This window comes from Canis aureus, chromosome 4, assembly GCF_053574225.1.
Source record: "Canis aureus isolate CA01 chromosome 4, VMU_Caureus_v.1.0, whole genome shotgun sequence".
NCBI lineage: Eukaryota > Metazoa > Chordata > Mammalia > Carnivora > Canidae > Canis > Canis aureus.
The window spans coordinates 73,097,912-73,123,580 of record NC_135614.1 but is presented as its reverse complement, the minus strand read 5'-3'; the positions used below and the strand labels follow the sequence as shown (position 1 = coordinate 73,123,580).

At 37.3% G+C, this 25,669-nt stretch overlaps 1 protein-coding gene and 1 pseudogene across 3 annotated transcripts in view; one reads left to right on the top strand and one right to left on the bottom strand.

Moving 5' to 3' along the window:
• WDR70 (WD repeat domain 70) overlaps positions 1-25,669 on the top strand; it is a 309,184-nt gene that overhangs the window by 78,570 nt on the left and 204,945 nt on the right. For all 3 annotated transcript variants that reach the window (XM_077896170.1, XM_077896169.1, XM_077896171.1), the window contains one exon: positions 17,604-17,757. In XM_077896170.1, coding sequence (XP_077752296.1) covers positions 17,604-17,757 — 154 coding nt within the window. The remainder of the gene's footprint in view (positions 1-17,603; positions 17,758-25,669) is intronic.
• On the bottom strand, positions 1,238-1,708 carry LOC144311946 (UBA-like domain-containing protein 2 pseudogene; annotated as a pseudogene).

The window sequence follows — 25,669 nt, the reverse complement described above, 5'->3', positions numbered from 1 at the left end:
CCTGAGCTGTAGGTGGCGCTAAACCGCTGAGCCACTGGGGCTGCCCCATTTTGGTACTCTTAAATGCTCCAGACTCATCTTGTATTGTCCCTGCCCCAGTCCCAGAATCAGTCATATTTGCTAGGAGAATGGTATCTGAGAACAGGATGTTGGTTCTTGGAGTGCTTGTTGCTCCTAGGAGTCAGGAGTTCATATCCATGTCTCTGACTCTAATCCAGTGTCTGTTGGTTCATTCTAGCCTTCCTCCTCCTTAGAAACCTTCACTTTCTAACAGTGAAAACCCTGATTTTCACCAAACATCATTTCTTTGTTTAACTGAAGTATGTGTATAAAACAGTTGCAGAATGGTTAAGCTGTATCTCTACTCCATTTTTTTTTAAAGTCTCTTTTAACTTTTTAAATTAAAATTTCACACTGAGAAATTATTGATGAGATTATTGGTGAGATTATTGATTTGGAATTAAATCTAAAGGCAAGCTCTCCACTCTGTCATCCACTCAAGTGGGACAAATAGTGGGAGAGGCAGCGTGGCTATGGAGAATCAGGGCCCCTGCTAGGTAGAGCTGGAGTCTGTGACCCAAGCCAGCTCTTTAGTTCTACACAAGCCCCACACATGTAGCTGGAAGCTGGTGATACCAGGAGAGGCAAGGAACTGCAAGGCCACTGAGGAACCAGCCAATAAGTCAGGGCATGGGGAGCTTGTGTTAATAAGGAGGCCTCGACACCTTCAGCTGGTGAGTGCTTCTGGGAGCCCCTGCTGTAGATCTCTTTGGAATGGATCCTTTTCTGATTCCAGAAGGCATGATCTTTGAGGGAGTCAGTTAGCAGATACCTCATGACTCCAAGATCACATCACCTGGCTTCCAAGCACCTATCATGGGACTGGGGATGAAGGAAGAGATGCTAGCCCAAGGGAGGATTCTTTGGCTCTTTCTTACTGACCCCAAAACCTCAGTCCGCTGGCTGGTTCTCACATTACATTAGTTATATTTATATAGTAATATATATCATAGTTATATATTAAAAAGAGAAAAACTTACCTGAAGAGAAACTCCTGAAGGACCCAGGTGCCTCAGGAAGTTTATTGTCCCCTCACCTCCCTCAAATTCTTTTATAAAATCATCCAGGGTGAATGAACTTCAGGAAACCCCCCACACCCCTCACTTTCGCCCTCCTGTGTCCCCACGACCTGGACTAACCCCTAGCTCCAGCCCAGCGCATGTACTAACCAGTCTTATTACTGGCCATCTGTTGCAGCCATGGCTTTCTGCCAGATGCCCCTCTACTGTGTTCCTGGGGACCAAGTTGGCTGTGGGTGATGGAGGTGGGTAGGATCCAAGTGGCTTGGTGGCTGGATGGGGACCAGGCGCAGAAGGGGCTGAAGTTTGCAGGAGGGGAGCAGGTCACAGCTGTCATGGGGCTGTTGCTGCTCTGAAAGCCCTCAGAGGCATGACGCTTGGAGAGCATGGCCAGTGGATCAGGCAAGTTGGGTGGTATGTATGGCAGGTGGGTTGCTGGGGGTACACGTAATCTGGTGGCGATGGTGGCTGTTGGGAATGGTGGTTTCTTAGAAAAATCACTGAGGGCGAGCTCCGCTGCCAGTGCACCACCTGCAGCAGCTGTTTGCCTGGTTGGCAGTGCAACCCACGGCCAGCATGAACTGGTTGATCATGACCTGGTGCCATAGCTGGTCCATGTTCACCAACATGGCTCTGGGCATGCACGTGATCCTGGCTGGATGATGTGGGAAGCCTGTGGCTTGTGCTAGCCAACAGCAACAGCCTGCTGCAGACCCTCACTGCCCACCACCCACCCAGGACTGTCCTGCCACACCTGCTCTAATTTAAATTTAATGTTATAGAGTATTTATGTAATGTCTTTGATTGTTTTATACTTAAAATCAAAGATAGGACATGTTTTTGAGAAAAGACTTACTGGTCAAGAGAACAGAGCCCAATACAAGGCTCTATCTCAAGACCCCCTCAAGATTTTTCTATCACATGATAGGGTTTTCAACAATTTGTTAATCATTTGTCTTAAATGTTCAACCTTTTCATGTGATTGAATTGTTTTTTCATTGTTTCTTTAAAATTATTATTCTTACTTGATTTATAAATGTTAAAATAAATTTCCATTTCAGAAATTCACCAAAGATTCATAATTGAAGACAGAGTTGTTTTTGATCATGTATTAGAGATCATCTTCCCAAAGCCATTGTGTGAGTGGGCACATAGCAGAACTGGTCTGCTTTAGTAACATCTGAGATTGCACATTACAGATTTCTCAAATTGAGTTTTATGGGCATACTTTTATTTAGGAGCTCATGAATTTCTTTCATTAATTTAAAATTCTTGTTCTTTTGTTTTGATTATCTTTGGCTCACCCCTAGTGCCTCTATCTGTTTACCTGTGTTTTTAAAATTATTTGGGCTTATGTGCTATTTTCACTTATAGTTGCCATGGCCTAATGAAAAAGGAATGGAGACATACATCATACATAAATGCTCTGGTACCAAGTGAAGGTTTGTTTTGTCATGAAGTGATGTATGAACAAATTTTTTCACAGTAGTTATAAAAGAGACAATTGATGGGAAAATTGAGTCATCACTGGAACACAGTAAAATAGGCATGTGCTATAAGCAGGCAATAAATATTCATTAACTAGCTGATTTGAAGGTAGGTTAGAGGACTTGGGTAGGGGGATGTAATTAGTTTGTTCCACAATAAAGAGGTTGTTTCATTCTGTATGATATTGTTTTAGCAAACATCTTAAAATTAATTTGAATTCTATTGGAACTTTTGTTTTGATATTTACTTAAAAATCACTTTTTTTGAGGTATAATTATATATCATAAAATTCATTATAGGTGTGCAATTCAATAATTGTTAGTAAACTTACAGAGTTGTGCATCCAGTAGTACCACAGTATGATTTCCATCACCCTAAAATAAAGTCTCTTGCCCATTTGTGGTCACTCTTCATTTCCACCTCCAGCCTTAGGCAGCTGCTGATCTATCTTCTATCTCTATTGATTTGGTTTTTCTGGACATTTCATATAAATGGAATCATACAATATATGGTCTCTCGTATCTGGCCTCTTAGCATGTTTTTGAGGTTCATCTATGTTGTGGGACATATCTGTACTTTGTTCCCCCCCCCCTTTTTTTTAAAGATTTTATTTATTTATTCATGAGAGAGAGAGAGAGAGAGAGAGAGGCAGAGACACAGGCGGAGGGAGAAGCAGGCTCCATGCAGGGAGCCTGACGTGGGACTTGACCCCGGGTCTCCAGGATCAGGCCCTGGGCTGAAGACAGCACTAAACTGCTGAGCCACCTGGGCTGCCCCATGTTCCTTTTTTATGATCAAATAGTATTCCATTTTGTATTTATATATGTATTTATACACATGGCATTTTTTTTTGTCCATTTACCAGTTGGTGGGCACATTTGTGTTATTTCCACATTTTGGTTATTATGAATAATGCTGCTATGAACATTTGTGTACAAGTCTTGGAATGAGCATATGTTTCCATTTTCTTTCTTAGGTTGATAGTACCTAGATTGGGAATTGATATATCATATGGTAAATTTATGTTTAATATATTAGTAACCTGACAAACTGTTCTCCAGAGTGACTGCACCATTTATATTTGTACTAGCAGTATATAAGGATTCCAGTGTTTCTATATCATCACCATCATGTTACTCTCTTTTTGATGATAGTCATTCCTGTGGGTGTGGACAGGTTAGTGTTTAGTTTTAAAATTCATTGTGAATTTACAGTTTTATAAGACTTGTAAGGATAGGGACACTTGTCACATGTTTATATGCAGTTAAATGATAAAAATGATTTGTCATCACAAAATGATCTCTAATCTATTCTCCCATCAAAAGGAAGGTGTTATTACTCACATTTGAAAAATACTGACCTAAGACATTGAAAAAAGGTTCAATTGTGGAACAACCCTCAAAGTATGTAGAGTTTAAAAAGCACAGTAGAGTATATGTGTGTGTGTGTGTGTGTATATATATATTTAAAGAATAGTATATAGTTTTTTTTAAAGCTTGGAAAAATATGTACTGTTTGCTTATATATGTATAAAATATTTCTGGAAATAACACTGGTTGTCTATAGGGAAAAACTGGTTATCTGGGAGACCAAGATGGGAGGGAAATGTGTTGTTACTTGTACAGTTTAAATCTTTTGAGTGTTAACTAACAGGTGTATATATTACTTACTTAATCCAGGAATAAATATTTTTATTTTGTTAAAGAACAAAGAAGATATCTTCTGTTTGCATAATAGTTTACGGAGTCTGGCTGACTTCTTTATATCAGTTAATTCTCATAACTGCCGTGAGTCATAGGTACATTTATTATCCCTATCTTACAGATGTGGAAATGGGGGGTTACAGAGATTAATTAATTAGCCTAAGGTCACAGAAAGTGATAGACCGAGGATTTGAATGCAGACATTCTAACTGTGGAGCATGTACCATTAATCATTGCGTTATACAAAAGCACGGAAGGAATTGAAACCATTTAGAATAAGTGCTATTAGAAAGGGTCAAGGGTGTGTGTATTTCCTTAATTCCTTTATTTGTAAGCCTTACATATGTCAATACTGTATTCACTGCCTGTGTGATATAACTCAAGTAATAATGTTTTGGCTTTCAGGGAAAGTTTTTTATTACTTTACAGCTGATATTTGTGCAGCATAATAGTTCATTTCACATAATTGCATGATAGATTAGTGATTTATTTAGGCATCTGTACTTTCTCTGTGTGCATTATCAATTAGTTTGAAAAAGAGAATGAAGATGGACAGAGATTCCCCTCGCAAACCTGGACCCATGATCTGTGTAAGAGTTGATGTGTAAGGAAGCAGAGTTACATAAATTTCAGTATTCATGTGATTGTGTCTCTTTATTTGATACGAGTTCATTAATTGAATTCAAGTTAATGACAACATATATTTGAACTTCTTATACTTATTAGTGAATTGTTAAACTTTATGACTTTATTATATATATTAATATGTTTCTAAGCTGCTAGATTTTGCAAATTTTAGAGTAACCATAAACCCATATATGACTTTTTCCCCCATGGATATCACTGATCAGTAGCATCTTTAATTGGGCTCTGCTTGAGATACAAGGTAGACTATCACATCCATCTATCCTCCTTCAGACTTGCATATAGCAAGCTTTTATTTATTTGTAACTAATCTTGGATATCACCAGTAAAAAGGAAAAAGCTGGAAAGTAAAATGCCTTTAGTTGTAATATTAGGTTGATAAAATTACAATCATTCTCATATGTCAGGATAGTCCTAAGCATGGATAAGACTTCTTGTGGTTTACTAACTGGAGCAAGGTTGTTGACCTGGTCTGTATGAAGATCAGATGAGGCTATGTATGTCAATAGAAAGCTTTAATAGGTGGTGAAAAGGTAGGTGGGAAAAAAGCACAATTAATATTCTCTGATAAACAGTATGTACCTGAATATATTTTCCTTTTCTCTTTGATATTTGCTTTGTAAAATTATATGATTTTTAAGGATTTTTTTAAACTTAATTTCCTGGGTTTCTGCTGCCTTCTGTAACTGTCATCAAGTTACATAATTTGTGAATTTTATCTTGTTAACTAAACATCAGTGAACTCTTGTACTGTGTCTCAACTTAAATGTCAGCTCCTCAAAAGAGCTCTTTCCTGAGCATCCCATCACAAAGTAGCTTCTCTCCATTGCCATTACTCTGTTCATTGCTCTGATTTATTTCCTTTACAGTAGTTAGCACTATCACACAATCTGTTTTTCACATTGTTTACTTGTATTCCAGTATGTGGAATAGTGCCAGGAAGATAATGGGAAGTTATTTTTTGCTAAATAAGTTGTAAATAGTAGAATATTCTCATATTTTTCTTAAAGAGTTTCTTGTAGGGGCGCCTGGGTGGTACAGTCAGTTAAGTTTCTGAGTCTTAGTTTTGACTCAGGACATGATCTCAGCTCAGGGTCGTGAGATTGAGCCTTGAGTTGGGAATCTCTACCTCTCTTCCTCTGATCCTCCTGCTTGTGGGCCACTCTCTCTCTCTCTCTCATATTTTTTTTTTAAAGTTTCTTGTTGTATAGAGTAAAAGACTATTTTCACCAAGTGTACCTACCTTTCATAAAGAGAGGAAGGATAAAGATTTCTTTTCCTGGAAGACCTAAACTCTTTGGCTTAAACCCTATCAGTTAAGGGTAAATAGGAACAGGCAGCTTTTGAAATCTATAGCTCTGCACTGTTGGTAATGCATTGAACATCAGGCTTTAGGCTGATCTGTTTACCTCTTATTTTTTTTTTTTAAAGATTTAATTCTATTTATTCATGAGAGACACACACAAAGAGAGAGAGGCAGAGACACAGGCAGAGGGAGAAGCAGACTCCATGCAGGGAGCCTGACGTGGGACTCAATCCCAGGTCTCCAGGATCACACCCCGGGCTAAAGGCAGCGCTAAACCGCTGAGCCCCGGGGCTGCCCTGTTTACCTCTTTTAAAAAACGAAAATAGGGCAGCCCAGGTGGCTCAGCGGTTTAGTGCCGCCTTCAGCTCAGGGCCTGATCCTGGAGACCTGGGATCGAGTCCCACGTCAGGCTCCCTGCATGGAGCTTGCTTCTCCCTCTGCCTGTGTCTCTGCCCCGCCCCCCCCCATGAATACATACATAAAAAAATCTTGAAACAAAACAAAACAACCCCCCAAAACCAGAGCATGTATTCTTAAGGTAACTGGCTAATGAGTTTTATTGCATTTTATGATTTCTATTCATTGTGTATTAAAATTGATTGCCATTGAGCTATGATTTCCACTTTTGGAAATGGTGTTTGCATTTCTTGGCATATATGTGTTCATTCCTTTGGTTAAATAATTCAGAGTTCAAAGAAAAATAATGCTTTTTTTTCTAGTACTTTTCCCTTCCTAGATTAACCCTAGATTCAGAAATTAAAAAATTTCTGTTACTAGAAATTAGAATGTATGAATCAGTGCTCTAGCCATTGGGCATTATACACCATCTTCTCTGCTAATTCAGCTGAGCTTGTGTCATAACTGTCAATTTTAATGGAGTGAGGGGGAAACCTCACTACTTTCCCAGGCTTCCATTTAAGTGTTTTCCCTGCTTTCTTTTTCTGTAGCAGACTGATTTATGTAAAATTCAATTTATTAATTAAATATTACCATGGAGTGTGTGATGGGTAACAGTGTGGATTCTGGGTCATGTAAGTCTGAATTTGAATTCTGTCTTGGTCGGTTCATTTGCTGTGTGAGTAGGCATGTTATTTTATCACTTTGTTGGTTTCCTAGCCTACAAAATAGATTTAACTATCCATTTCTTCGGGTGTGATAATACTCCAATGCAGCCCAGTGTTGGGCACTTGGTTAAGCAGCATTCAGTGATATCAGTTCTTATTATCTTAGTAATTTAATGTGAAAGAATTTTAGTACAGATTAAAATTCTGAGGGTACAGATTCTCACAGGTTGATATCCCTCCTACCTTTCAAGTATTATTTCCTATTACTAAGTTTTCATTAGTAACATAAAATTGGATTGTACCTCTGTTTGGATAGTTGTTTAGGCTATTTTCTCTGCTGTTCTCCGTTCTTTAAGAGTACTGACTATCCAGTTTTGATTCTCTGTTTCTCTTTTCCATTTGCCTTTCCTTCTTTCAGATTCTTTATCTCTGTCTCCCCCACCTTTCCACCCCCCCATCTGTGAAAATCCCTTAAACCAACCTACTTTACTAAGTTCTTACTATAATTCAGTTCCTCATTGGTTTTAATGAACTTTTAAGTCATAGTTATTCAGCCATAATTTATTTACAGTAAAATTTATTCTTTTCAAGTGTAGTTCTAGGAGTTCTGAGAAATGCATACAATCATACTACCAGCACCACAGTCAAGATAAAGAACATTTCATTATCCCCAAAGTTCCCTCCAGTCACTTTGTGGTCAGTCTCTTTTCCTGACAATGATCTGATTTTGTTGCTGCCTCTCTCTGTAGATTTTCTCCTTTTCATTGCTGTGTAGTATTCCTCATATGAATACACTACAGGTTGTTTATCTGATCATTAGTTAGACATTTGGGTTGCTTCCGGGTTTTAGATATTTGAATGAAACTACTGTAAATATTTCTGTACAGGTCTTTTTTTTGATAAATGTTTTAATTTCCTTGACAAATAGAGTGAATTTGGAGTGAATTGTTGGCTTATATGCTATGTGAATATTAACTTTATAAGAAATTGCCAAACTTTTCTGAAGTGTCTGTACCATTTTGCTTTCTAAGCTGCAAGGTATGAGTTTTAATTATTTTACATCCTTAGGTGTACTTGGTGGTATCAATACTTTAAAATTTAGCCATCGTTTTGGGTATGTAGTGATATGTAAATGGTTTTAATTTGAATTTCCATGATTAATGTGATGTTGAACATCTTTTTATGTCTTTCATTATATATGTCTTCTCTAGTGAGCTGTCCAAATCTTTTGCCCGTTTGAAAAATTGAGTTGTTCTTCTCAGGTTGGTTTATAAAGTTCTTTGTAAGATTTGTGTATCATAAAAATTTCCTCTCAGTCTGAAGCTTGCTTTTTATTTTCATAATAGTGTCTTTTGAAAAGCAGCCTTAATGTATTTTTACATATTGTTTTCTGTCCTTGCCTGTTTTCTGCTCTAAACCACGTGTTCTTGAAAGTTTTTTTAGATGGAAAGACACATTTTAAATGTTTATTAAATAAAAAACATATTTAAAAAAATTCCCCTTTGTAATATATAACTTACATGTTTACATTTCAGTTACTAGGGAAAAATTTAGGAGGTTATATCTTGTGCATGGTGTACTCTGTGGGGGAAGAGAAGAACTTTCACTTTCTACTTTTCCATGACATGACAAACAGTATAATTACTGTTATAGTTAAAAGGATATTTTATGCTTAGGAAAACAAAAGACATAATAAAGAAAATTTAAAGACAAATTACAAACTAAAAAGAAAAGTTGGAATACCTATTGAAAGTAATGGGCTGCTATCCATAATACATAGTTTCTGCAAATCAGTAAGGCAAGGGATATCTATAAATTAAAGCTGGTCAAAGGAAATGAATTAACAGGTAACAGCAGAATAAATATAACTGGCCAATAAATGTGAAAGTGGATACTTGACTTTACTAATGATAAAAGAAGGAAAAATTAAAATGCCGATGAGGTACTACTTGGGATTTTTTAAGATTGGCAAAGGAGAAAGAGATTCATGCTATCCAATATGGGGAGAAGGCAAAGATGGGATATCATTTACTAAACTTTTTTTTCTACAGAACAGTTTGATAATATCTATCAAGATGTAAAGTGTGGGGATCCCTGGGTGGCGCAGCGGTTTGGTGCCTGCCTTTGGCCCAGGGCGCGATCCTGGAGACCCGGGATCGAATCCCACATCGGGCTCCCGGTGCATGGAGCCTGCTTCTCCCTCTGCCTGTGTCTCTGCCTCTCTCTCTCTCTCTCTCTCTCTCTCCCTGTGACTATCATAAATTAAAAAAAAAAAAAAAAAAGAAAAAAGATGTAAAGTGTGAATTCTGATGCAAGATTTGGAGAAAAAAGCACTTTCATGCATTGTACCTATATTCCATAGGTACCATGCTCCTTATTCTTCCTGCCTCTACAGTTTCTTTACAATCCCTCCCTTAGGGTTTACTTCAGGCTTAAATCTCACTTAGAATTTTGCATCAGTCTCTTTATGGTTTTCCCCACTATTCATGGTAAATCCCTGTAACACCTTCCTGATGCATTTTGACTAAAACCCAAATGCCTTGCCATGATTTATAATGTTTCTTGTGATCTGGCCACTGCTTATTTCTTCCCTTTTCTTATTATGCTCTAGCAGAATGGCTGAGAGATTCTTACACGGTATGTACTTTGTTTTCTGCTTAGAATTCTCTTCCCTACTCACAAACATGTAGCTCCTTATGCTTAGACCTCCACTATTTCTTTTCCAGAGAGGCTCTCTAATAAAGTAGGTCCTTCTCATATGTGCTCCTTCAACATGTTTTATTCATTGTAAAATCCTGAGCTCCTGTTATTCCACTACTAGAATTAAGACTTGAGTTATTTTTAGCATCAGCATTATCATAAAGGAAACTCAGAACAAAGACTTAGGTTTTGTGAGTCATGCTCATTGGTTGGCTGTTTTTGGTCACATTCCTGTTATCCTCAGAAGACATGAATATATACTGTACAGGTTTTTTCATTTCTTGCCTTTTGGATTGACTATCCTATATAACATGGAACTTGACTGTGAAATCGTATAATGTCATGAAGCTATTAATCTATACTTGATTGAGTGATAGGGTAATTTTATCACATTTCTAAACAAGAATATGCATTTTAATGGAAGGGAAGAGGTATAGATTAGCTTTAGTAATATATATATTACTATATATATATATTACTATATATAGTCCTGAATAGAATTTTCTCCAGTATATATAGTCCTGAATAGAATTTTCTCTGGCTTCAATTTTGTTTGATAGATACAGTATTTTGTAAAGTTATTATTAGCTTGCTAACCTTTGGTTTGTTTAAGCTGATAAGTGATATATTCTTAATTTTGCACTGGAAATCTATTCATACATTTAAAGCTAAAATATTGAAGTAGCTAATGACTTATTTTGGCATGGAATAAATTAGTATTTTCTGATATTCCCATACAGAAAACTTTGATGGTTCTATTTCAGGCCTCTTGCCTTCTTGCCCTCTTTCTAGAACTAGATAATATCCATAGCATATCTGGAAGGTGGCATGCAAATCTGAAACTATATTTTCTGTAATTATTACTACCTTTCATTTTTCAGAATGTAGTAGTCACATTTGACACAGGACTTGAGTTTTTTGAGTGGGTCCAGAAAAGCAGTAATTATTATTACCTTTCATTTCTCAGAATGTAATGTAGTAGTCACATTTGACACGGGACTTGAGTTTTTTGAGTGGATCCAGAAAATCAGAAAGGATGTAAGGATGTTTCTCATGAGTATTTTGGTTAGTAGATAATTAAAACATGATAAACTTACTAACTTGACTTGTAATGAATTTGAATTACTCAACATATTCCATTTGAGTGTATTCATTATAGTTGGCTACCAAGATTTTATACCTGTCAAATAATCTTTTTTTTTCCCTGTCAAATAATCTTAAAGAGATCTTGGAAATAAAGAAGTAATAATGATAGCAACTACTCATTTCACTTACTGTGTCAGTTGTCTTTATGTATATTATTTTTAGTCCTCATCCCAAGCCTGTAAGTATTATTTCTCTAGTTTTTTTAGTGGAAGAAAGTAGGACTCAGCAAAGTTATACAGTTACATGAACTCTTTCTTAGGACCACTAGTCACAATTTTCCAAAGATGGGGAGACTGAGCCTAGTGAAGCTGAAGGGCCTGTTCATCATCACACAGCTACTTAGCAGCGGGGCGAAGACTTAGATCCCTGGCCTCCTGACTCACATTCCGGTGCACTTTTCACTACATCAGGACACGTTGGCTCCTGAGCCCCAAGTGACAGCCCCAAACAGCTGTGTTTATCTGTCTTGCATGTCCCAGCTTGTTTTGCTAGCCTAGCAAAAACTACTTAAAAGGATCCTCAATCTTCACCTTCCCATTCCCCTCCACTTACACTCATATACTCCCACTTGCCCCATGAATAACTTCACAGAAAGAATTGTGCAATGTCACTAAGCCTTCCTCTGGTGTCAGAGTTACTCCCTGAGAGAACATTCACTTCCTCATGACTCCAGTTTACTGTCAGATTGGCTTTCCCTCTTTTCTCTTTGATCGGAATCTTAGTTGTTTAGGCAGGAATTTGAGGAGCAGATGTTATACCCCTTGAAGAAGCCCTTTAATTCTCCTTAGTACTGTGTCTAATGACTCTTAATCCTGTCCTTTTAACTCTGTAGCTAGCAGAATTAAGAGCGAAGTGGGACAGGAATGGTGAGCTTGATGCTTAACTTTTCATTTTAATGTTGACAAAGAGAGCACATGAAAAACAGTGACACAGAGGGAAAACAACGAGTTTGCCTATACAGCTAAAGTAAGGTGACTATTAGTGTGGAATTGTTGAGATTTTGTATTTCCCTCCAAATGTAAATAGAGCAATTTCGTAGAGCACATAGCCAGAGAAATGGAGCCACTGACTGCTTTTACTATCTTGTCTTCTTAAATTTTGCTGTTCTTTAGATAGTTATTTCCAAAGAGAAATAAAAGTGATTCACCAGAAAAAAACAAAGTGATCTCTTATAGTACTAGATCTTTTATGGTTAGTGAAGAAAATTGACTTCTCCAAAATAAGAGCACTGTTAACAAAGATATATCAGGTGAACTACTTTGGTAGTTTAGCAGTCTGAACTATCTAATTATCAAAAATCTGATCTACTTTATATATACACATATATAGAAATGTGTCTATATGTGTATATATACACATTTGTGTATGAATGTATGTATAAACAAATTGGACTAAGCTGCCAATAATTTTCTCAGTTTCTATTGATCACTTGAAATTTAGTATATCAATCAGGGTAGAGATAAGTAGAGAGAAACAGCAATTTGAAAAAAGGGAAAGTTTATTAAAAAGAATTACTAAAAGAGGATTGGAGAAATGAGGGATTGGCTAATAAAAAACAGAGTAGCCTAAAGAATATAGGAATAAAGATAAAAGGAGCATCTATTACCCCTAGGATGGAGATAAAGCATTTGGGGTAGGCCTCCAGGACTGAGATCCAGACATGTGAGAGAAGGCATTGACTCATTAAATAATATTTATTGCTGTGCTTTGATGGCAGAGCTTTTCAGAAATTTGTCTCACCAGAGTCACTGTTACAGCACTGCCCGAGGGAGGTGTTAGGGAAGCTGCTGGATGTTGCTGACTACCAGGTACTCCAGGAGCCTAGCAGTAGAGAAGCTGCACAAATTGCAGGAGCCAGGCACTAGAGAAGCCATGTGGGGTCCTGGAGCCCCCTGAGAGGAGCACACTAGCCTTAGTGGGGAAAGCCTCTTCCTTCTGCAGTGTCTCCCTAGCATCTTCTACCTTCAAAACTTCATGCCAAAGGGCAAAGGAAAAATATTTAAAGGGCCCAAATTCATTTTTGCAGAGCAGGCAGTGAAGGGTGAATTTGCAGCTGTGAGGCAATAAATGAACAACTGACACATTTGGTGAAACATAGAGTTTTATTTCTTATTATGGGTGCCTCCTTACGGACTTACCATTTAAACTTGGCATCCTGATACGAATTTTGCTAAGGACCTCGTTCTTCCCAGCAATTAAGGAAGAATGCCATAAGGCCAGAGAGACGTTTCTTTGTAGGAAGGAAGGGCCTGGGCAGTAGCCTTACGTTTGCTTTTTTAGGTTTCTTTCTCATGAGCATCTGGTTTAGGAGCTTCAATTTCTCATCTACCTTGACCCTTTGATCTGGGGCATTGTGGTGAAATTCCTCACACTGTCACACATTCTAACTTCAGAGCCCAGACTTTTGTTTGAATTATCTTTGCATTGGAATTAGTACTTTGAATCAGTACATTAAAAATGGATTTTTGAAGAATAAATATTTCAAAAACTATTAGCTAGAATCTCAGCATTTTAGAAGAAATGTTAAGTATAAATTTTGAGCACTAGTTTCTAGTTAGCGGTTGTTGTGAAGAAAAGCACTTTCATTGGTTAGTAGCTGATTTGGATTTGGCAACCAGCCAGGAAAAACAGGCTTAGCCAGATACACTTAAATTTTGATTTTTTTTGGTGTATATTCCATTTCTAGAAGACAAAATTATTATTATTATTTTTAAAGATTTTATTTATTTATTCATGAGAGACACAGAGAGGCAGAGACACAGATAGAGGAGAAGCAGGCTCCATGCAGGAAGCCCAACGTGGGACTCGATCCCGGGACTCCAGGATCACGCCCTGGGCCGAAGGCAGGCGCTAAACCACTGAGCCACCCAGGGATCCCCAGGTTTTCTTTTTTTTTTTTTTTTTTCTTTTTTCTTTTGTTTTTAAAGAACATTTTAGTATTTCATTTTTCAGCTGTTTTATGGCCAATAAGAGTCTTGTTATTCTAGAACTGAGACTGTTTTATATCTATTTCATATTGTTAACACCTGCACTTGTTCAGTGCACTAACCACTAACCATGTGTACTTATTTAAATTTAAATTAAATAAAATTAGCAATTTAGTTCCTTAGTTGCACTAGCCATATTTCTAGTGCTTGACAGAAACATGTGGCCAGTGGTTACCGTAATGGACAACACAGATGTAGAACATTTCCACCATTGCAGAAAGTTCTGTTGGGCAGTGCTGGTCCTGTAATATGCAGAATGGTGATAGTCTCATATATTGTAGTTGTTGATGTGACAGCTTTTCTTTGTCTCAGAAGGTAATTTTTTTTTTCCAAAGATTTTATTTATTTGACATAGAGTGCAAGTGATCATAAGCGGGAGGAGTGGCAGGCAGAGAGAGAGGGAGAAACCGGCTCTCCACTGAGCATGGAGCCCAATGCAGGCTTGATCCCAAGACTCTGGGATCATGACCTGAGCTGAAGGCAGATGCTTACCAGACTGGGCCACCCAGGAGCCCCTGGGATGGCAGCATTTTTCGTTTCATAGTCCCCATGATACATTTTGTAAGCCTTTAAATTTTAGGTGTTTGGTAGATACATAGTGGTATCTCATTGTATTTTCCTTTGAGTTTTCCTAATGAAAACATGTTTGGAAAAAAAATGTTTTTAAGGTTTTACTTTTGTCTTTGGCTTTCAGCAGTTTTACTATGATGTGCCTGCGTGTGGTTTTTGCTACTTTATTGAGATTTATAGTACTTATTGAATTGAATCTCTGGGTCAGTCTTTTATCTTTTTTTCCCCAAAAATTTGGTGGTTAACCTCTTCACATCCTGCTTCTCTCTTTTTCTATTCTGCAATTCTAATGTGAGACTTTTTCACCATATGTCATATGTCATATGTGCCTTAAGTTTTTTTATGCATTTTCCATTTTTTGTCACCATGCTTCAGTCTAAAAATGATATTTTAACCATTAACTCTTTTTGTTTAGTTGTTTAGTATGTGTAAAAAACATACTAAGAAGTAGCCCATAGACTTCAGAGTGCAAAAAATGGTCTAGGGATAAAAAAAATGATTCTGTATAGCATAGGTCACATTATGTCATTCCTCAGCTCAAAGCACTCCGATGGGTTTCTTCTAATTTCTTTCCAACAGAACAAAAGCCAGTTTCTGTGGCTTACATGGCCCTCCTTGATCTGCATCATCCCACTTGCTGTATTGTGACCTCTCCAACTCCTGTTTATTTTGTTCACTCTTCAGTGGTTACTTTGGGGGAAATGCCAGATATGCTCTTGCTACAGGTCCTTTCTAGTAGCTATTGCTCCTTTTGGAATACTCTTCCTCATAATATCTTCATAGCCATAGCCTTCATAGCCTCCTTCACTTCATAGCCTACTCAATCACTTACTTCCTGACCACTTTACTTAAAATATTTATGCCTGTCCCCTTGATACACATTTTCTGCCCCCCAACTCAATTTTTTCCCACATACTTATTACAGTATTTTACTGTATTTTACTTTCTCATTAGTTTAGTATTGATTTTGGGAGTGGAGCACATCAGGCTTCTGTTACTGGGGAGTTGGACCTTTGGCAATAGTAGTTAGGTCACTTTTGGAGAGTTGCTGTTGGTCCAATGCATAACTTCCTTCCCTTTTTCCACTGCTATTTCATTTATAAGCCTATTGCATTAATGGTGACATGGATGATGACAAAAGCTAGCTAATGTCAACTGGCCAAGTCACTTTATCTGCATTGTTTAGTGCCTCTTTCAAAGTTGGTGTTGATGGGATACAAAGAGCCTCCTATCGGGTGTTCACTTTTTATGTGCCTATCTACATGCATCTTTCCCACATCTCCTTTTCCCAATCTCTTGATCTTTTCTAGAGTTTATCTCACATCTTCTGGAGAGTGTGTTTCTCACCACTGTACTTGATTTTTTTGGTCACCTGATTCAGATAGCATGATGTCTTCTGGATCACAGACCAGCATGAATTTCTTCAGATTGTCCAGATGGTTCAGATCCCCTTGGACTGTGTTAAGATACAGGGCCAGAAAATTAACATGGCTCTGGCTCAGGCATGCACGTGTATGCTGCTATTGGTCTCCTATGAATGTCAACTGCTTTTGGTCTTGCTTCCTAATAGAGGTCAAAAAAGATGCTTTTCCAGATCAGTCACTGCATACCACTTACCTGACAGGCATCAATAACCCTGTCTTTATAGGCTGCCAGAGTGGCCCTCTGCCTTTTTCAGACTATAGATTTTAATTGGTAATTTTTCATCCTTAGCCTTTCATTGTCTTTATTCATTGCACTGACTACACCCGGTCATAGCTATCCAGTTCTATAGTGGTTTTAGTTCTTATTTTTCCTGTACCTCTCAAATGCCTGGAATAACCACATCAGCCACTATCTCTCCTTTCACAATGAACTTTTTAGCAGTTGCAGTTGTACTCCTGTAGCATGTCAGGGACTATGTACCCCCTATGATGGGGTCCTTGTTGCTAGCCACTCTGTGATCTCATCGTGGAATTGACTTCATAGGACCACTTTTGGTACCCACTCTCTCAAGTCAGATTCCCCAGAAACATACTTTGAAACTCCAGGATTTGCATGCAGAAGGTTGGCAGAGGAGTGCATTGGGATTGGCGCCTGAGAGAGAAGGTGCAAGGAAAATACTCTTAGGAAGGCACAGTAATTACATTTTCCTATAGTTGCAGAAGCAGCCTCAGCTGTTCCCATGGGGAGATCTCAAGCTGGTATAATTCTTCCCGTGGATCCCAGCCTGAAGCAGAGGGCTGGGCCATTTTACTGCACATTGGCCAGGCATTGAATGTGGGCTGCTTTGGAATGGTAACATAATCTTGTATAAGGGAGTTCATTTGTTAGCCATCAGCAGACCAAATCCTGGAAGTTGGAGGAATGAGCAGGGTGGTAAGTGTGCAAAGATTCTGTAGTACTAGAGAAATGAAGGAGATGATGAAAACTTATTCAAACACTTAGCTGTGAAGGGGAGGAGAGAGGATAATCAGTAGAAGTTCCTGAGGAGACTGGAAAGGATGGGATCCAGAATATAGGTCTTAGATTTGCCTTGGGCAAGGAGAGGTCTACATCCACCATTGTAATGAAAGAGGAGGAGGAAGAGAGGTGTTCAGGTATAGATAAGTTTATGACATAGTGGGAGGAAGTTGAGGCAGTTGTTGTTTGTTGGTTTGGGGAAGGAGCCAGACAAATCAACAGCTGAAAGAAGGAGAGTTGATTGGGTTGAAGATTTAAGATAAGTAGATATTTTTTAATAGATGCTATGCAGAGTGGGAGGAAGGTACTAACAGGATAGCCCCTGTTGTTGAGGGCCCATTTGTGGTTGATGATCTTGATTTTGAAGAATTATCAATTTGTGCAGTTGTGACTTTTTTCTGGCAGTGCTTAATGTATTGAAAGTGTAAACATGCCCATTAAGACATAATTTTTTTCTTTTTTCTTTTACATAGCCATCAGATCAAGTCATTGCAGTATAGTAACACAGGAGACATGATTCTTGTTGTATCTGGAAGCTCTCAGGCCAAAGTGATTGACAGAGATGGTTTTGAAGTAATGGAATGTATAAAGGGAGACCAGTATATTGTGGACATGGCAAACACCAAGGTAAGGATTAAACAGCATATTTTACTGAATTTAATTAATTCAGCACACATTTATTCACAACTTATTTGAGTTGCTATGATTTACCCTAAAAGTTAATGCTTTGTTTTAAAGAATGTATCATTTCTCACAATTCTGTGGATCGACCAAGAAGTTCTTATGCTTCATGTAGTGTCAGCTGGGGCATTAGGATGGTTTTAATGTTGAAAGTGCCTCACTCAGATGATTTATAGCTGGTGCTCTATCCCTTGGTGTCTCTCCTATTTCCAGCCCTCCCCCTTCCCCACTATGTGCATGTGCATACTTATGTGCATGCTCTCTCTCGCTCCCATTTTCTCTTTCCAGGTGTCTAGCTTGGGCTTTCTGATAGTGTGGTGGGCTTAGTGTGGTTTGACTTCTTGCTGGATGACTGGTTCCATGAAGGATGAACATGGATACTTCAGATTTTATAAGGTCTGGCTTCAAGTCTTATGTAGCATCGTAGGGCCAACTCAAATTTGGGGAGACAAGAGATAGATTTCACCATTTGGTGGGTGAATGACAAGATTGCATTGTCAAAGATCCTATGGGATGGGAGATATGGGTGCAGCCTTCTTTGGAAACAACATACTACAAATCCACTATATACTAAGCTTTAGGACGAGAACAAAAAGAGGATCTTTTATATAAAGGTTTAAAAAAAAAAGGTTTTATATAAAGATTTTTAAATGAGATAATATTTTAAAATTATATTAAATATCAATTAACTATAGCTGCATAAATGCTATCAAACTTAATGGATTATTTATAATGGGTAACATATCTGTAAGATGTCTGGGCTTGGCTCCAAGATACAACTAGTGTCTAGGTCTGTTCCATGTGTCTCTGTTCCTCCTTGTACAAGTGAAATGCCCGAGGGCATGTTTTTCTCATGGTGATGGCAGAAACACAAGAAGGAGCCTCAACTCTAGAAGCACATTTCAGGACTTTGCTCATATGTCCATAGACATTCCATTGACTAGAGCAAATCACATGACCATGGGTAACTGGAGAAATTGCCCAGGTCTTTAGTGAGAGTAACTGCAGTATCACATGCCAAAAGTTGAGGATATAGGAGAAGTGATGGATTGGCAACAATAATACAACCTACCACAGATATATTATAGTGTCAGTGGATATGGTTGGTGCAGAATTTTGAGCCTCAATTATGTTTTATTTTTTATTTTTTTATTTTAAAAGATTTTATGTATTTATTCAGGAGAGACAGAGAGAGAGAGAGAGAGAGAGAGAGGCAGAGACACAGGCAGAGGGAGAAGCAGGCTCCATGCAGGGAGCCCGACGTGGGACTCGATCCCGGGTCTCCATGATCAGGACCAGGGTCGTAGGCAGGCGCTAAACCGCTGAGCCACCCAGGGATCCCCTATATTTTATTTTAATTTTTAAAAAGATTATTTAATTTATTCATGAGAGAGACAGAGAGAGAGAGGCAGAGACACAGGCAGAGGGAGAAGCAGGCTCCCTGGGGGCAACCCGATGTGGGACTTGATCCCAGGACCCCGGGATCACGCCCTGAGCTGAAGACAGATGTTCAACCACTGAGCCATCCAGGTACCCTTTGAGCCTCAATTTTAATTCTGATTTTTACTCACTCTTTTCCTGTCCTAGTACCTTATTCTAAAACACTAATAATCAAGGTTTATAGCTACATCAAAGTCTCATAGATTTGATTGTCTAAGAAAATACAGTGGATCCTCATTATTTGTGGTTTCTGTATTTGCTAAAAATTTTTTATAACCCCAAAGTCAATACACAGCCTTTTTGTGGTCATTTGCAGAGACATGCACTTGCACAGAGCAGAAAAAAAAAAAAAAAAAAAAAAAAAAGGAAAAGATAAAGCTAATGCTTTCTTCTTGTTTCAACTCTCACTTTGTAATCAAGTGTCCTTTTAGAGGTCTATGTAGTACTATGTTTTTCTTATTTGTGAGCCTTTTGTTGGTGATTTGCTGTTTAAAATGGCCCCCAGGTAAGTGCTGAATTGCTGTAGCACTGTCTAATGTTCCTATGTGTAAGAAGTCCATGGTGTGTCTTGCAGAGAAAATATATATGTTAGGCAAGCTTCATTCAGGCATGACTTACAGTGCTGTTGGCTATGAGTTCAATGTTAATGAATCAGGTATATATATTAAATAAGGTCCTTAAACAAAAACATAAACAAAATTATATATTGATTGGTTGAAGAAAATGTGACTGGAAGCTTGCATGAACCCAACCCTATATTTTGATAATTCAGTGCTTAAGAACTTTATAGACTATACTACTGCAGATAATGAGAATTGACTATAATCTACATGTTCTGTTTGAGCTGTTGGAATAAATTAATATACTGTGTTTCAAACTGCCCTTTATTGAAACCAAGTGAAGTGCCTCTCAACCCTAATGAGGATCAAGGATCACAGTCTCATGCATTTTTTGACTAATTGTTTCTTAAGTGCCCAGTGTTAGATGATTCAAACAGAATTCATATATAATTTAAGCATACAATTAGATTGCAATGGTAGCTTTAGTAGTGGTTTTTTTTTTTTTTTTTTGCATGTATTTTACTAGAATTTCTCATTCCCTTCTCTTTAAAATCATTGCCCCTAGGATTCCACCAAAGATGATGTGAGAGTGATGGTGGTAAGGAAGGAGAGCAGATAGGCCTCTAGATCACTCTCCCTGTCTTAAACTTTTTTTTTTTTTTTTTTTTTTTTTTTTTTTTTTTTTAATTTTTATTTATTTATGATAGTCACACACAGAGAGAGAGAGAGAGAGAGAGGCAGAGACATAGGCAGAAGGAGAAGCAGGCTCCATGCACCGGGAGCCCGACGTGGGATTCGATCCCGGGTCTCCAGGATCGCGCCCTGGGCCAAAGGCAGGCGCCAAACCGCTGCGCCACCCAGGGATCCCTCCCTGTCTTAAACTTAATTCTGCTTTCATCTGCTTTATTTGAAGCTTTTGGGAATCCCAAACTTTATTTAAGCAACTGGTTTGTGGAAATGAAACCTTTAAAAACTTGTATTTAATTTATTCTCTTTTTAGCTTGTGCTTAACCATCAACAGTTCTTTTCTTTTTTCTTTTCTTTTCTTTTCTTTTCTTTCTTTTCTTTTCTTTTCTTTTCTTTTCTTTCTTTCTTTCCTTTCTTTTCTTTCTTTTCTTTCTTTTTTCTTTTCTTTCTTCCTTCCTCCCTTCCTCCCTTCCTCCCTCCCTTCTTCCCTTCTTCCCTCCCTTCCTCCCTTCCTCCTTCTTCTTTCTTTCTTTCTTTCTTTCTTTCTTTCTTTCTTTCTTTCTTTCTTTCTTTTTCCTTCCTTCCTTCCTTCCTTCCTTCCTTCCTTCCTTCCTTCCTTCCTTCCTTCCTTCCTTCTTTCTTCTTTTAAGATTTTATTTATTCATGAGAGACACAGAGAGAGAGGGGCACAGACATAGGCAGAGGGAGAAGCAGGCTCCATCCAGGGAGCCCGATGTGGGACTACATCCTGGGACCCTAGGATCACATCCTAGTCCGAAGGCAGGCGCTCAACTGCTGAGCCACCCAGACGTCCCATCAGTATTTCTTAAAAAGTATGAGGAAGAGAAGTTTTTGCCAGTCTAAGCTCTTCTTAATTATTTCAGCCACTCAGGGCTTCTTACATTATAAAAAGACTACAACTTTTTGGATTTAGGTTGTAGCCAAGAAAATTTCAAGAAGAAAGGAATCCGGTTAGTTTTGTTTCTGGCTACTTCTGCAATCTCAGACTTATAATACATATAATAAGATGATTAGGAAAGTAGGACAAGGATGGATAAACAAATCTGTAGAAACATAGGAAATTAAAATATTGAGTTATCATAGTTATTTTTTACCTCCTTTGTTAAATTTATTCTTAATTATTTAATTGTTTTTGATGCTATTATAAATAGGATTAGTTTCTTTAATTCTTTTTCAGAAACTTCATTGTTAGTATATGGAAACCTATTGATTTTTTTAAAATGTTAGTTTTCTGTCCTGTAACTTCTCTGAATTTGTTATTAGACCTAAGAGTTTTTAGGATTTTCTGTAGTTAGAATAATGTCATCTGCAAATAGAATTTCACCTCTTACTTTCCAATTCTGATATCTTTTATTTCTTTTCTTGCCTGATTGTTCTAGTTTTGATTTCCAGTACTGTCTTGAATAGTAGTAATGAGAGTGGGTACCCTTGTCTCATTCCTGATCTTAGAGGAAAGGCTTTCAATCTTTCATCATTGAGTATGATGTTGGCTGTGAGTTTGTCATGCATGATCTTTATTATGTTGAGATTTGTTCTTTTTATGCCTAATTGCAAACCATATGTATGATAAGGGGTTAAAATCCAAAATTTGTAAAGATCTCCTATAACTTAATAGCAAAACAAAGCAAACCCAATTAAAAAGTAGGCAAAGTACCTGAATAGACATTTTCCAAGGAAGATGTACCAAAGGCCAACAGGTACTTGAAAAGATGCTCAACATTACTAGTTGTTAGGGAAATGCAAATTAAAACCATAGTGAAATATCCCATCAGCCTGTTAACAATGGCCAGTATCAAAAAGACAAGAGATAACAAACGCTGGTAGATGTGGAGTAAAAGGAAACCTCATGCACTGTTGGTGGGAATGTAAATTGATGCAGCCACTGTGGAAAATAGGATGGAGGATCCTCAAAAAATTACAAATAGAGCTATCATATGGTTCAACAATTCCCCTTCTGGGACTATATCCAAAGGAAATGAAAACATGAACTTGAAAAGATATTTGCACCTCCATGTTCATAGCAGCAGCATCATTTGCAATTGCCAATACATGGAAACACCTGAGTGTCCCTTGATGGATAAATGGATAAAGAAGTTGTGATATATCTGAATATTATTCAGCCATAAAAGATGAGGAAATCCTACCATTTGCAACAACTTGGGTGGATCTTGAAGGCATTATGCTAAATGAAATGTCAGAGAAAGAGAAATACTGTATGATTTCATTTATATGTGGAATCTGAAAAAGAAAAAAAACTGAGCAACCCCTCCCTCCCCGCTGCAACAAACCACAGACTCACAGAGAAGGAGATCAGACATGTGGTTACCAGAGGCAGGAGGTGGGAAATAAGGGAATTGGAGGAGAGTAGTCAAAAGGTACGAATTTCTAGTTACAAGATAAATAAGTAGTAGGGGTAAAATAGGTGCATAACATACAGCACTATGACTCAGTTAACACTGTGTGACATACAGGAACATTGTTAAGGAGGGTAAATCCTAAGAGTTCTCATTACAAGGAAAACTTTTTTGTTTGTTTACTTTTTTCTTTTCTTTATATCATATCTGTATGAGATAAAGGTTGTTAGCTGAATCTATTGTGATAATTCAAAATATTTGTAAATCCTGTTATCATGTTATATCCTTTAAACTAATACAGTGATGTATGCCAATTATTTCTCAATAAAACTGGGAAAAAATTTAGTTACCAATATGTAGAAAACTACTATATAATGTAGCTGTCTACTGTAACTCCCCCCACTTGCCTGATATCTCCATTTTGATTTCAAAATCTTGGTTAATATTTACTTCCTACATTTCCCAGAAGCAAATGTAATTAATTGACTATTTACTTGTCTAGGAAATGTTACTGATCTCTTAATTGCAGTCTTTGGCTTGACTGATGGGTTTTGGAAATGCAAGAATTATTATTTGAAAATAGTAGATTTCATGGGACACTTTTTTTCCTTAACTTTTTAACCTCTTTTCTGATTCCAGAAGTAATTAGTAACTTGTGACTTTACTGGAAATTGCCAATGAATAGGACAGTAAAGGAAACAAATATATTTGATCTATTGTGATTAAAATATTGTATACTTCAAATATAAACAGCCCTCTCTAATTGTTAAATTGTTAGATATGTATCTCTAATCTTTACATCATTCAAGTATATTTTTAAGTGTACTAGTACAGAAATTTTTTTCTGTTAATATACAACCGAGTGCATTATAGGGACAATGTACTTATTCCTTAAAAAAATGAAGTTTATTTATTTATTTATTTATTTAAGATTTTATTCATTCATGAGAGACACAGAGAGAGAGGAGAGACATAGGCAGACGGAGAAGCAGGCTCCCTATCGGTAGCCTGAAGTGGGACTTGACCCCAGGACCATGACGTGACCCAAACAAAGGCAGATACTCAACCACTGAGCCATCCAGATGCCCTAAGATTATTGAGTTTCTAACAGTAATTCCTGTGAACCGTAGAAAATATGGGAAAAATATTGTTCATAGTTCTACTACCCAAATACAATCAATCATAACTAATAACATTTCAAATTTTTGTATGTCTGTATTTTCCTTACTCATCTGAAAAAAACACTTTTCTGATCATACCAGGACCTTTACATCAGTTATTGCTTGGATCCATGTTTTGCATGTTTTACAGTCTTGGGATTTTGTGCAGGTGCTTCAGGGACTGCAGTAAGGTGGAAGGAGAGGCCTCAGAATAGGAGTGAGGGTCAAGGGGCCTTCCATTTCAGGAAGGAGACTCCAAAATTGGAGTTCCAGTTTTGTCTGTTTTATGCGTTGGAGTTTTTCATAAGATATCCTTTGAAAATTAGGTTGGGCTGCTTTTTTAAAATATGAAGATCCTTGGTCTGGAGTTCATGGTATTCTTGATTATTTTATCTGGGGAAAATAGGACCTTACTTCTTTAGGTGTAGGTGAGTAGTATTAAATTCAACAAAAATCCAGTTGAGTAAATTTGAAGATCTAAATTATCTTTATTCAATGATTTATGAATTGGATAGTATCTCATCTAGCAAATAGAAATTATGAGGAGCTGTACAAAATGCAGTGTATTTAAAGGCAGAGAGAGGATGGGACAAGGAACTTATAAATAGAAAAAAGGATTATTCCACCAGGATTATACCTTCCTTTGGTGTACAAAAGGGTCTTTTGGTTGGATTACCTTACTGGTGCTGATTAGGAAATTCCAGACTGACCAGTTAAGATTACATTCCTGGGGGAGTTTGAAAACTGTACATAGGTTAGGTATTAAATTTCTTTTTGGTGCTATGGGCTTAGCATAAGTGACTCCATTTTCAGCTTATTGTCTCTCTCTTTTTTTTTAACATTAGGAAAGTAGGACAGGGATAAGCAGGAATCAACTTTTAAACTGTTCAAAAACATACTTTAAAATCTGTAGTTATATTGTCATCTTAAAACTCATTTATTCTAAACCACAATATTGGTACATTACTTCCAAATCAGAGAGTGTTTTTCTTTCTTACTTTGAAATCTTACACACACACTGCCTGAGATTCAGATGGGGCTTTTTGGCCTAGAGCCCACAAATGTGTGACTATTAAATTTCTATTCTTGATTGAGAAGTAGTCCTATCCATCAAAACTCCATAACAAATCACTATGAAGTTAAATTAAAACTTTTATTACCTGTTTTAATTATCTATCTGTTTTCATAGATTATTAAGTGAATGTCTGTGATTGTAATTTTATAATTTCATTTATTAAAATTCCTTTTATCAATTCATCTAGAGTTGATATTGTTAAGTACATTTCCTTTGGATTGTCTTCAACCCTTTTCAACATCAAAACAGTTCTGTTCCATTTCTTTCTTAACTAAATGATTAAATTGGGAGAGGACAAGTTCAAGGGACCCTAGAATCCTTGGACCTTTAACTGGACAATTTTTCCATGAATGTACTGTAGTTATGGAAATTAGGAGCTTTATAAATAATTACAGGAAAAACATGTTTTCAAATAGCTTTATTTATATTTGAATAGTACACGTAGTTATTCTGATATCCAGCCACTCCAAAAATTTACTATTTCGAATTTGGAGATGAAACAGATTAGTCATATCCTTTGAATGGTAAATCCAGTTTCCTAAGAAATAAAACATTTTAAAC